At 43.1% G+C, this 13616-nt stretch overlaps 1 protein-coding gene across 1 annotated transcript; it reads right to left on the bottom strand.

Annotated features, from left to right (window-relative positions):
- Positions 1 to 4439: 4439 nt before the first annotated feature.
- ciartb (circadian associated repressor of transcription b) lies at positions 4440 to 12972 on the bottom strand. The gene is made up of 6 exons (XM_026175873.2): positions 12816 to 12972; positions 10273 to 10735; positions 9851 to 9926; positions 9263 to 9341; positions 7485 to 7614; positions 4440 to 6106 (listed from the first exon to the last, which is right to left on the bottom strand). Exons 2-6 carry the CDS (start codon positions 10693 to 10695, stop codon positions 5714 to 5716), a joined length of 1101 nt encoding a protein of 366 aa, XP_026031658.1. The 5' UTR covers positions 10696 to 10735; positions 12816 to 12972; the 3' UTR covers positions 4440 to 5713.
- Between the last annotated feature and the right edge of the window lie 644 nt (positions 12973 to 13616).

The following is a 13616-nucleotide window of genomic DNA, read 5'->3' as shown; positions in this document are numbered from 1 at the left end:
ATCTTATTTTCCTTGATGCACCTGATGCTTTGTGGTCAGTGCGCATCAGAAGATCTGATGGCAGAGGCCGTGTAGCTGTGGAGACAGACCTGAGGGCATTAATCATGAATGCCAGCCTCTCACTTTATCTGTGTGATCATTAGGCCGTACTTTACTGATGATCACTCTCTGGAAATGAGCTCCTGGAGGCTGCTTTCATTATTCATACCTACAAGAGCACAGTCTGCCCCCTATTCTTGGAAATGAGACTTAATGGGTGGGTGAGTGTGTGGGTGGTTGTGCTCTTGATATGTCACTGGGTGGCATATCAGTGATCTCATCTCTCTCACTGCTTCATCTTTAGCGATGTGCATCACAGGTACATTTGCAATTAGACCACAGGGAGGTGACAAGTGTTGCTCATTGCGATACCGAGAATGACAAGTCTTCCCCTTTAAGGAAATTTGATTGGCTGACCTTTTCATCAAAGTTAGTATGCTTTGCACCTGGACAAACAACTGTGGCTCACACAAATATCTATCATCATGTTGCTTTTTTTGTTTTTGCCAAAGGCATGTTATTATGTTCTTAATACAAATTACACGTTCCACCTTTCTACATATCCACAATGATTATCCTAACCCACTTTAACAAGTCGATTCAAGCCTCCCGTGAAGTTAAAATAGACGTCTGATTGTGTGAAGTGGTTGTTGAAAGTGTTGTGAACCTTTATATATGAAAGTATTCCCAAAGGCACGCTGCTATAAGGAACACTTTGCCTCCTGTCACGTGTAGATGTCTGGAAACAGATCAGAATATGAAACTAAAGGACTTCCCAGATTATACTTCACATATTTCAAGTAAGTCTATACAGGAATCAGTTCTTCTCCTCAGCTACAAGACTAAGTGCAGACAATTAGCTGGCAATATGTGGATGATGGTGGTGGTGTCAGGGCGCGATGATGTTTTGCTCACATAATTAGTCTCTGAGGCCTTGTGTTGAAAAAACAACAGACTTGTCACCATAGCTATCATTCCTGCATCAAATGTTTAAGTATCACATTTATGAGCCCAATCATTTCTGCTGCCAGCATGCACTGAAAGTGTTCATAGAAGAGCGTCCTTGATAACTACAGTTTTTGTGATGAAGCTTTCACATTATGTTTAGTCTTTTAAACGTTTTGTTTTCTGAAGATGTATTTCAGCATTTTGCTGCTGATGTTTGAAATATTAAAAAAAAAAAAGGTGCTGCTGGTAAAACCCACGCGGAATGGCGGTGGTGCTGCTCGAACATTGGTTTTTTTTTTTCTGAAAGGGCTAAGGATAACCTTCTGGAGACAGGAAAATCAATAGCGCTGTACTGAATTGCAGAGACCCCTGGTGTCTGCATCGATGTACTTGGTGGTCATTTGGCTCTGGAGACCAGAATGTTCCCAGTGCAATATCAGTAAAAAAAAAGCAAAAACAGCATCTGACTTCATACTATACCGTATCACTTAACTGTGAAATCAAACGTAACAACAAACCATACACCAAATTCAATTTCAGGTTGCGTAGTGGAAGATGAGACAAGAAGTTCATATTAAACTGCACATGGAGGGTTGATAAGCAAACCGAGGACTGCGGAGGAGCAGCCATGGATTGTCGCAGCTCTTTCACCATTTGTATAACCTGCTCTTCTAATAATTGGACGGGGGATATTTTGGGTTCACGGGTCTCTTAATTAAAAGCGCTCAGCCCTCTGACAGATGAGACCATTATTTCTGTGGAGTGTGAATGAATCAGCCGCAATTCATAATAACATAATGAGTCAATTTGTTGCTTTGCACAGCCCAAATCAAAATCTGTGACAGTCACACGCAGTCACACGCTGCTCACCCGCCGGTGCAAGAATGTGCAAATTTTTTAGAGAATCAGTCATTTATTTATTTATAGATTTTGCACTTACATGATCACGTGAGCGACAAACGTGTACGGCTGTATTTCTCTGTTTAGGTCTGACATGCTGCTAGGTCACAACATGCTGATGGCAGTTCAGAACATGTAATTATGTAATATCTGTGATAATGGTGTGATTGGGTCTTTTAACACTACAGTCTAAAAGAGCAGAGCCACGGTGAGCATCAGCACAAAAGGAATGATTACATTACAGAAGGTTTGAATGCTTAACAATTTCATGAAGCTTTTTAAACGAATGCCACCATCAGCAAATATCTGCCCTTTATTCACTGCCTGTACTGCAGCAGTTGGCCTTTCTTTTGATATCATGAATTGACTGGATTGTTAGTGATTTCACACTCACCACATCTGGCTCTTTCTGGATGGGAGGATTATAAATACAGTAGGTGTATAAATAACTACTGCTGGGGGAAGCTCTGCCACCTTAGCTGTGATTCAGTCTCACCCCCTTCGTCATTTTAAACCCAGCTGGAGCTCAAATCAGGGCCTTTTTACAATAAAAGAGCAGCTAGAGAAAATGAAGCCCTATTTATTATTCCTTGTGGCTTTTTGTGACTGGAACCACAGACCCCTTGTCCACCCTCTTTCTTCTCTCCCACTCGCCTTTGAATGCTTCTGATAAAAGGCTCCAATGTCTGCTGCTGCAGTAATGATTAGGTCTTTGTAGTTCTGCCCATACATACAAAAAAAACCCTCAGACATCAATCAGTTTTGTGCAGCATAACCTCTGTGGACCTTTAAAAAGGAAAGCAATGAGATTTCTTGTCCATGGTAGAATTGGTCTATAATGTTATCTGGTGACTCTGGTACCGCTTTGTTGAACATAATTGAAAAATTAAGGATCTAATTTACCATCACTTTGATGTATTCTGGTACTTGGTTATTTTTTGTGCACTTACAACTTACCTTTTCTTAAACTCTCTAGTAGAGTAGGCAGTTCTTGATCTTTCACAGTTATTAAAATGATTTTAAATGAGAAATTCTAGTCTTACTTTTTGAGCATGTTCTCGTAGTACTTTTAAACTCACCCATCTCAGTCTGCAGAATCCTGCACCTACTTACTTTTATATTCATAGCACTTTGCTTTCCATGCACTTTCCCAGCACATTACATCACATCACAAGTTCATTATTGGCAGGGTGTTTATATTGAGAGTTCTGTCTTTTGTTGATGCAGCTCTTCCTATCATTCATAACAACAACTTTCTGGGCGATCTGTGCCAGCTGTCGATGGACACGAACGCTGTCAGGTCATCTGTGCACGTGAGTCCAGACCATTAGCCTTTTCCTGAGAGATGAGATCTGGGGCAGCAACACTGAAACAAAGCAGTGCGGCTAATCGACCAAATCAAGCCTTTCAGCTCGGAAAAACAGACACGTGCTTCGCTGATGTGTAATTTAGTGAAGCACAAATGAAAATGGGGTAGATCGCTACCATTTTTTCTCTCCTTAACTTCCTGAACGGTTGTTTTCGAGGCTGTAGAACTCCCACATGCTTCTATTTTCAGACCTCGTGGCCATGACATGTTCTTACTGACAGAAACAAAATTCGACATGAGCTGAGTGAAAGTGAATCCACAGTCAGAGGTATCAGTGGTTTCACAAAATGTTCAGAAGCAAAAATTGGGCCTAACAAATAAAATTAAAAAAAGCATCTTCTTTTTGTCAAACATGAGGCATTTGCTTGCTGGATTGCAAATATGTTCTAAATACATTTAGAAGTGGAGCTAAATGCTTATATCGTGGCCACACACGAGAGTATAAAAGACTTGCTTCTTGCCTTTTTCATGAACTAATCTGCAAATCAAATGTGAAATCTGGCACAGGCAGAGCCATTCTCCCTCTTTCTTGCAGGTTGTGAAAAACTGTGCGCTTGGAATTCCTCTTTGTCTACAGGCATGTAAAAACACAGCGTGGCAACACTTTCTGAGAAATGTGAAGTGATACTGAGCCCTGCAAGCAGTAATTTCACTTTGCCTGTACAGCACAACTGAGGCAAAGAAGATGAAACCCTACCCTGCAAACAATAAATCTTTTTATTCCCTCAGGAAGTAGGCTCGCTTTGAGTGACTCACCCTATAATTGGCCCAACTACGACATTAATCAGATAGCACTCTTTTCTTCTTTCTTTGGGGGGTCTTTGATGCATAATTGAGCGGGTTTAGCTCTTGGTTGAGAATTATTTTCAGGCCATTGTGTATATTCTTTTTGCTTATACGTCACCCTTTGAAAGACCTTTGGTGAAAACCAAGTGTGTCATATTGAATACCTGGATTTTTATCAGGTTTTGAGACCTCTACATCATCAGTGTGATTGTTTTTCCCTGAAGAGCCGGAATAAGTTGTAGTAGGCAACAAAAATCTGTAAATTAATACTCATATATAGTTTGATGTTTAAATTCTTCTAATAAAGATTTGTCAGAAGGTTCAATAAACACACTAGTGTTTCATGGTTTAGGCTTTACAGTGTTAAGAAATTTCACAACAGAAGAATCTGTAGCCATTTGTTTTGCATCAAACAAATATAACCACATTTATTTTGAAAGTATAAAATTTCACACTGTAAAGGCCACTTTTCAGGGTAAATTGACAACCTTCCTGTAAGATTTACACAGACAAAAAAGCTTGTCCATCTCTCCGCTGGTCCAACATACTGTCCAGTTCTGTGGCAAAAAAAAAAAAAGGAAAAAAAAGCTATTGTTCTGCTTCACCACAGAAAATAGTTGGCGAGATCTGAATAACTTACTCAAAACAGGAAAACGGCAGGAGAGTGAGAATTCCTGATTTGTACATCCCACAGAGGACAGAGGAGCAAGGTTTCCAAACGGTTCTCTCTCTTTCTCTTTATTAAACCAGCTTACAGGCACAGCTTGACGTTACAGGCACTGTTTGCCTTCTACTGGGAGACTCGAAAAAGAAATCTGCAGTTGACATTCTTTACACTGGCACCAGTCAGGCCACGAGAGCATCCCCACTGAGACAGCATCCTCCGTTTGTAGAAGAGGGGAGACTTTGCGCTGCAGACCTTGTCGTCAGAGGCCATTTGGTGGCTCACCGTAGCTCTGTCGAGGTGTCCTTACTTTGAGCATAGTGTTCACATTCTTACTCACTAACCGTGACGTGGTGCTCGCTGAGGTAGAACAGTTGTACCAAAAGAGTTATTTATAAAGAATACAAATGAGTAACAGTCACATCAATAAACTTAAGAGTGGAGTCATGGGAGGGGAGGGGAACAACATCACATTTCACCCACATTTTCAGCACAACAATATGTAGATCACTGACATATCTTCCTTCCTTTCAGCACAAACCTTTCCTTCAGTTCTTTCCCTTTCACTCGTAATGGCAGCTTCACAGATACTCAGACTGTATTTTTTTTTCTTTTTTACATCTACAAGCCAGTGCGAACAAATTCAGTTGTGAAAATACTTTCTCCGGTATCACAGCATGTGAAATTTATCCTTCCAACTCTCACACACGCTGTTGAAGAGTGCAAAAATAAAAAGAGAGAAGAGGGGGGAAAAAAGAAGAGATAAGTCAACAAAAAGGGAAATAAAGCAGATAGTTGTCGTGTTAGAGAGGGTACACCGCCGTACAGAAAAGTCACATTGTTCATCGACACCGCTTCCATATTAAAAGAGGAATCGGTAACATCCCTTTTGAAGGCTCTCATCTCTCCTGAAGGCTGGAATGAGCTAAGTGAGCTGATTGGCTCCCTGCAGGGTGGGCAAGGCGGGGCTCCTCTGCGCGCTGCTTACACCGAGCCCTCTGTGTGGACTAGGACCAGCTGCTGTCCGTCAAACGCCCTGTTCCCTTACGTGTGATGATGCTGTCCGTCGATTTTAGAAGCCTCTCTAGACAGGGCGCGTTGATTTTGCCCGGCGGCGGGCCTCTGGGCACCAAGTTTGTCTTAGTTTGGCTGTCTGTGCTGGAGGACACGGCGCTGTCCTGCGTTAGGTCTCTGTCACTGGGGGTCAGCAGGGGCCTGGGACCAGCCTGGGCCTGCTCTGCTGTGGGAGAGCAAATGGGTGACGTGTGGAGCCACTTCAGATTATTGGCAGAGTAAGCTCCAGGAGGAGTGAGATCTGTGACTCTCAGGGCTTTGGCGGTGGCTGGAGGATCGCTAGTAGTGATGGCGCTCGCTGCTGCAGATGTGGTAACTGGAGACAGCTGTTGAGTATGACAAAAAAGTTTTATTATTCAGCGATGATTCTAATTGATTACCAAGACCTAATTTTCATTTGCTGTCCATCTAGTTATTATAAGGACCCTGAAATATAAATAATATATTCATCGTGCAGAAATCTGAGTGAGGCCCAGATAATGGAAGGGCTGAAAGCAACACTAAAACGGTAAATGGTTTGATCTTTTATAGCGCTTTCCTACTCAAGCACTCAAAGCACTTTATACCACAAGCACTTTTCTCCTCTAAGTGCTTTCCATCGAACGTTCACACTCTGATCAAGCCACCAACCTTCCGATTAGCAGATGACCTGGTTTACCTCCTGAGCTACAGCCACCCCTAAACACACTGCAGGAGCCATAAAAATGGCCCGAGAGCAAATAAGCCCCAAAATCTGGGTGGGGCGCTGCAACAACCCGAACACACATGTACACAGTGTATTAGCGCCTCAAAATGATTTAATTTCCTCTGTTTAATATCTAACATTAGGGGTAAACACTGGCATTAATTTTGAGTTTTGTTTCTAAAATATTCTCTCTGAACCGTAATTTGGCCTCCACTAATTCTTGAGGATCTTGTTGTTTAGTTACTAGAAGCCCCAGCTTGTTGAAAAGCTACTTATTTTGTCTGCCATCTGGTGCCGGACACTAAGTGTCCAATGAGATGTTTTTATCCAGAAAGTAAATAACACGCTGAAGAGCGTGGCAGGAATAAGACCAAAATTATGAGCACGGTTCTGAGGGCGATAATTCTCTGTGTATTTGTTTAAACACACCATCTTTAGATAATCCGTGAGAATTCCCCCAGTTTTCTTTTCTCACACGTAGCACAGAGCAAGACATAGTCTGCGTTCAGCCACGCTCGCGCTACTAGAAATACTTGAATTGGGAACCTCCTCCGATTGAGCTGCACCACCTGCATAATTTACACACTGTAGCAATCAGACTTGGTAGTAGGGATCTGGTATGAGCAGTATCGATCATAGTGGGTGTAGTCAGTTATAAAGAATAAAAAAAACCTAATGTAGATCATAAAATCCTGTTCATGACAGGGTGTGTCGGGACTAATTCCTCACCAATTAAATGCAAAGGAATGTTCTAAAGTATCCTGACCTTTCTTATCCCCTTAGGGACACTCCTCCAAAATTACCTTTTCTCCTCTGTCATTGTTCTTAGTGAACCTGAGACTGCAGTAATACCTCAGTAAAAATAGCTTTTAATCCTCCTGTCCCTGTTCCAGACCTGTGATTAAATAATAATAGATATTTTAGTCGCTCTTTCACTGCGTCGTCACCATATGTTCTTGGCAGCGGGATTTATCTAGGCGAAGAGCTCTTACACAACAGCTTCTTTTTTTTAACTTTACCTTCAGTTTCTTGGTGGGAGCAGCTTCCTCTGTTTGGGTGACAGTGAGTGGGTGTTCTTGAAGCTTTACATTAGGGAACCAGCTCTTCAGCATTTCTTCCATTTTAAGAATGATATTAATGTACTTCTCCCTGGAAGCAGAGGTGAAAAAAAGAAAAGAAACAGAGAGTGAGAGAGAGCTATTTACTCAAGCTATCGCGCGCGAATCTGAGTAATCGAGCAAAAATCTTGGTAACCTCTTCTCTGAAATCTACCTCCCCATCAAGCTCGCACAGGAAATATGCACTCTTGAAAGGCAAGCGAACACATTCGCTCGCTCAACAAAGCCTGCTCTCCGTGTGTGGGGAGGGGAACATTGTCTTAAGTACATTTCTCACATGCTTTGAGCTCACACGTGGACTGGCGTATAATACTCCCGCTCGCCTCTAAATATAAACGCCAAAGCCACAACGTTCTCCCACAGCGTCAGTGTAAAAATAAAACAGTTGACGCAGTTCACGTCGGAGGTGGGCGCAGTCAGAATCCCCCTTAACTGCTGCCCGTCAGAACCAGATGGCGAGCGGGGATTAGCCTGGGCCGTACGATCGGGACCTTCCTGCTATATTCAGTCCAACCCATGTTAAATTCATGTGAAAGATTATCCGCCACAGTGGCTGCTAAAAAAAAGTCACTTTGATCCTATCTACCATTGTGTTGCTCCAGGGGCTGCCAGCTGGCAACACAGAGCAGACACCAGGAGAGACACGAGGGAGGGGTTTAGTCCACCTTCCAGCCTCTGCCCTGGCTGTCTGCAGGGAGGCTGCCACACCCACTCTTTGTTTCCCTTATGGAGGCAGCAGCTGGTGGGTGAGGGCTCCAATTAGTCTGCGCTAGGCTCAGGAGCACTTTGTCTAATATACCTTGATGCAAAGCCTCGTGCTAACTGCACCCCAAAGATTCCTATTCAGTTTCACAGCTAAACTGTACACGATGCCGGGATTTCGTTTCAGTGTAATCAAATAGTATTGATACGATCGCTGAGTGCAATCGCTCTGTGAAATTATGCTCTAAAGTGATTACTCAAATCAAAAACTCAAAACTTTCCAGCTTCTCAAATGTGACAGTTTCCTGTTTCCAGATAATTGAAACATATATTACACGAGTTTCTGGAATTTTTTGATAGCAACGTTCATCAGATATGGAAGTTTTCTATTCAGCAGTTAAGAAAATGCGCAAATGAATGGACAGATATTCTTTTTTATATGTGTGGGGAAAAAACTGCACTAAAAATCAGATCATAAGGACTTGAGAATTGGTAGTTTTTTTCCATTTAACAATGTGAAATATCAAAACATTTTAAATTTGACTGGGAAACAGGGACTATAAGAGTTTCTCCTTGAAAGGGGTGATAGCATATTCCATTATGCTGTCTGGCCGGTGGAGAGCTAATCACACAGACACAAGTGGGCCGCTCTCACAGTGAAGCCTGATACATTTTTAACAAGATGCCCAGCTTTAGTGAGAGGCAGCCATCTCTGCAGTAAATTTATCCTGAATGTGCGGGGGTAGCAGCAACCTGCTGTGAGCCATGTGTCAGAAACATAACGGAGACCACTTCGACCCACAGATAGCAAGCAGTATTGGGTAGCCCTTGTATATGTATGCTGGGGGATGCACTGTGGTTCTCACACGGGTTTGAAACCACAAGTGAAAAGAGCACACAGATTTTCTACGCTGACACATTTATGTCAAAGTACCGATTATCATTGTTTCATGTAGGGCAGAATGTGGGTCACCTACCCCATGTAGGGGTTCTGCAGAACACCCATGATCCTCTGAATCCGGTCCATGGCGACACTCTCCTGGAAACTGCTGAGTCCTGGCAAGAAGAAAGTTGTAGCATGAGCCACATGAACTGTGTTGACAGCAGGGCTGAGTCTGTTCAGCAGATGGGTAGTGTGAAATGTGTGTGTGAAGGAACAGACTCCCTGCTTCTGTGGCCAGGAAGTGCTGGGTCACACAAGGTTCGGGTTTGACTAAGATCCCAAACTAAGCAGTTTTTGCGCCCGCCTGAACACGGTGCTCTCTTTCAGAGATCCTCATAATGCCTATCTGACTCAAGAACTGCATCACTTTACACACACATGCGCACATATACAAGGAATGCTTGTGGTTAGATGACAGTCCTACGACAATGCATGTTTCAGACGTCTCGCGCTATCTCAAGGACACCTATTCCACAAAGACTTGCGTAGTCTATGCGCTCTATTGTTTTTTTCTTTCTGAGACAAAAGAGACCGTGAAAAACAGACTCAACTAAGACATTTTGTGTTCAATCAGGTTAATATCTTGTGTGTGAAGCAGAAGACATATTAAATGCTGACTTACTTTCTTTGTATCTCCCTGAACGAAGGCCATTCAAGATTGATGACAATGGATGAATGTAGCATTGTAACTCCATGCACTGAAAATAATAACAGATTTATTAGTGTTAGTGGGTAATAAAACAACTTAAAAACCTTTTCTGATAAGCTCATAATAAATCAGCCTCCCCCCAGTTCATTTTGTTATATTAATTGACAACAACTTTCCATGACTAACTAGCTTTGTTTGACTTAAGACAGAAAAAGTCTAGTTCTTTAGAAACGGATAGCAAATAGGGGAAGGTCATTTTTACTGGAAATGTCATGCAGGAAGCACTCTGTAAAACCACTACGGGAATCAGTCTGGGTGACAGGGTACGCGCTAGTTTTGCTGACACTGTCAACCACTGTCTGTGGAAAGCACACATGAACCACAGAGGCGCTCACCTTGCTGCTAAAAATTCTCTCTTTCTCTGACATGTTGGCAATGAGCTGCCGTTCTTTGCATTCGTCCTCTGTAGAGCCGCGGGGTCTCTTCAGTGCCTGCTGAGTGTTGTTGCCATTCATTCTTTCTCCTTGCTGTGTTTTACACAGTCCAGTGGCGGTGTCTCTGTCCCATTTTTCCATGCAGCCGGGAGATCCCCGGCTGGAGACCTCCCTGACCCCGCTCCAGTTACCGTCGCCCTCCTTCAAGTCGCTGCTCCAGCGGCAGCTGCTGTCAGTCGGGCCCAGGTGCGAAGAGGCACAGGGGGATAAAGGAGCTTCTGTCTGGCTGTGCTTTCTGGTACAGTCAGGCTCCTGCTCGTTCTCATTATCCTCATTGTCGCTAGCCAGCCAGTCAATGGAGTTGTCCGAATCTGTAGCAGACATCCTCAGCTGCAGGGTCTAAATAGCACTGACCATCACCGACCTGACAAAGAGAAACTCACCGTTATTACATTGCAACAACACGAAACATATTAAAGGGAGCAGCGATAACAGATGCGGAGACGAGAAACAGTAAATTAAAAATTAACTACATCAAGGCCTTTAGCCAAAATAATCAAATGTAGTGTTCTCGAGCAAAAAGTCAAGAAAGAACAAAAAAACTCCAGCCAAGCAGAAATAACAATAAAGACAGAGGAGGGACAGCAGTGTACTCGGAGCAGATGGTGGCAGTGAGATAACAGTTGTTGGGACCACAATGACCTGTTTGTTTTGCAGATGCAACACCTGAGCCAGTAAACACAGGCCAGCCACCATCAAAAGCAAACAGCAAACGGTCCCGTGCCCCATCCAATACTCGGAGGGTGGTGGGTGGGAGGCTCACGTCATTTGTCCCTCCAAATTTTTTTCACTGCAACCCTCAAGCGTCTTCACATCACAAACAAACACATTTCTAAATTTCACAATTGCTACCCTGACTATCCCCCCCACCACCCTCAGTCCGCTTCTGTCAGCTGGCCTGCCAGCTGCTACCACCACATTCATTCATACACTTCGTTCGCTTGCTTATTCAAAGGGGCAGAGGTCTGCCACCATGACGACTAGTAGTTCGACGAACCGCAGACCTCCCATCAACACAAGTGACACTTGTGGGGTGAAAAAAGAGATTTAAGAAAATGGGAAGCGTTCTTCAGCAATGAACGCCTTCTGAATAAAAAAGAAAATCCAACTAAAGGCTCTTCACGGAGGCTTAATTGCAGTATATTCCCTCTGTGTTTATTACAAGAGGGGAAGTGAGAACAGCATTTTCAGCACAGAGATCATTTTAGGATTTCCAGAGTTAAGGACTGCCATGTCTCTTGCTTCCTGTAAAATTTGAGGGTAGAGGGGTTAATTGCTCCCTGATTCTTTGTCGCCTTCTGATCTTATTGTTACAGAGGAGGGGTGGAGCGGACATTTACTGATATACTGAATAAAACGCAAAACATATACATCATCATTGCTCTAAATCAAAGCAATGATTTACAGGAGCACGTGAGTATTGAGCGCCATAGAAGAGATTCAGCAAAGTCCCAAAGAATCTTGAATCTAATTCCAAGCTACTGCAATGTCAGTCTGTTTTGTGTTGTGTAATACTGTATTACACAACACAAAACATGCACAGACACTGCAGTAGCAAAAAGAAAATCTAATTTCTCTCTATAATTGTATAAAAGTCGCCCTTCTTATTAATATACTAACTCTAAATGAATCCAATAGCACTGAGAAAATATATCAACATATATGTGCCATGACTAGCTCCACGCTACTACTAATTTCTTTCTGTGATAAAAACAGCATACACATGGCGAGCTTACTAAATATTCACTTGCCCTGGGCCTTTGCATGCTCATATAGGCCTACAGTTATATTCTAATAACACTTTAAATAGCAGTAGGAGGTACTGATAACAGCTAACACCGTGGATTTCTGAATCAAAGGAAAGGTGGTCCCATAAAGCAATTTAAAAATATATATATACCAGTTAGCTTCCGCGACCTCGACGTCTACATCTACCTGTGTAGGTGGGGCACCTGAATAGAGATGCCCAGCGCTTAACACGTACGCCGATATGCTTGAAATATAAGAGAATATTTCAGATATTCACACGTCGTTATCTCTCGCCAGAGAAAACGCGCATAGGAAGATAAGGTGGCAGGTCTGATCTGTCCGCCTAAATGCGGGTTTCACATCAGTTGGGTAACAGACACAATATACTTCCTCATCAGTCTCAGTAAATTTGGCAGCATGCTGAATTTGTAAAATATAAATATATATATTTAAACAATAAAGAAAGAAATGAAACAGGAATACCAGTCCCTGTCACGGGAAGGCTACCATATCGCAGCACTAAACACAACCGCAAACTCTTTGTTTTTCTGACCAGGTTGTCTGTGTGAAATGCCTCTGGATGATTTAAAATAATAATATTACTAGGATATCGCTTAGTCCCCTCAGAAACACAAAGTAAGTGATATTTATCGGGAGGCTCTGGGCATTAAAAGGAGATGAGCATGGGTGCCTACCTTCTCAGGATGGAGCGGCTGGTCGTTCTTCCTTTGTTTAGCGGTAAATCCAGTAGGACTGTAGGCAGAGAGCAGCTGATGTGCTGGACGTGCGGCGTGAGAGAGAGGAGGCAGAACATCCAGTGATCGGCCCGTGTTGCTTCTCCCAAGGCAACGTGTCTGGGAGGGCGGGACTAGCAGGAGCATGCGCTCCCATTTGCTCCTCGAGCGGCTCCGACTGTCCAATCGGCTCCTCCGTTCAGTGCAGTCGCGGAGCAATAGGCGAGGCCGGTTTACATATGCAAATGACATGGAAATGACACAAACACGTGGACACGCGGATCGGTTTCATTTCAGCAGCTGGGTGAAAAGTCAAGCCAGGGCTGGCTGTGGTCATTCTACAGGCATTCTTGGGCATTATATCATCTGGATGATGATGCTTGACTTGAGGCATGTCAGTAAGCTGAGCGGCACTGCTAAAGACGCAGTCAGCAATTTCAGGAACAAGTGTGAGAGTTAATGAGTTTGCCCAAGGACACTTCGGTAGAGTGTAGCAGGCACTTATTTTTGCACATTTAAAATATGTTTGCTAATGGTGGTGGTGTGGTGAGTGGGGGGGGGGGGGGGGGGGGAAGTAAAGGGCAACTGGTAAGATCGATTCACATGTATTTATTATAAGAAAGATTCTGTCCATGTAATATATATTATTAGGTCATTTCTGACATTTAAATCTGTAATATAAGGCTACTTTGTTATCGTTTAACGTTATAAAATGATAACACGCTTAATTTGAATGACCTGCAAAGTAACTAGCTTTTAGAA

This window comes from Astatotilapia calliptera, chromosome 7 (assembly GCF_964374335.1).
Source record: "Astatotilapia calliptera chromosome 7, fAstCal68.1, whole genome shotgun sequence".
NCBI classification, from domain to species: domain Eukaryota; kingdom Metazoa; phylum Chordata; class Actinopteri; order Cichliformes; family Cichlidae; genus Astatotilapia; species Astatotilapia calliptera.
Note: the sequence above shows the minus strand (reverse complement) of the source record. Positions and strands in the feature narration are given on the sequence as shown.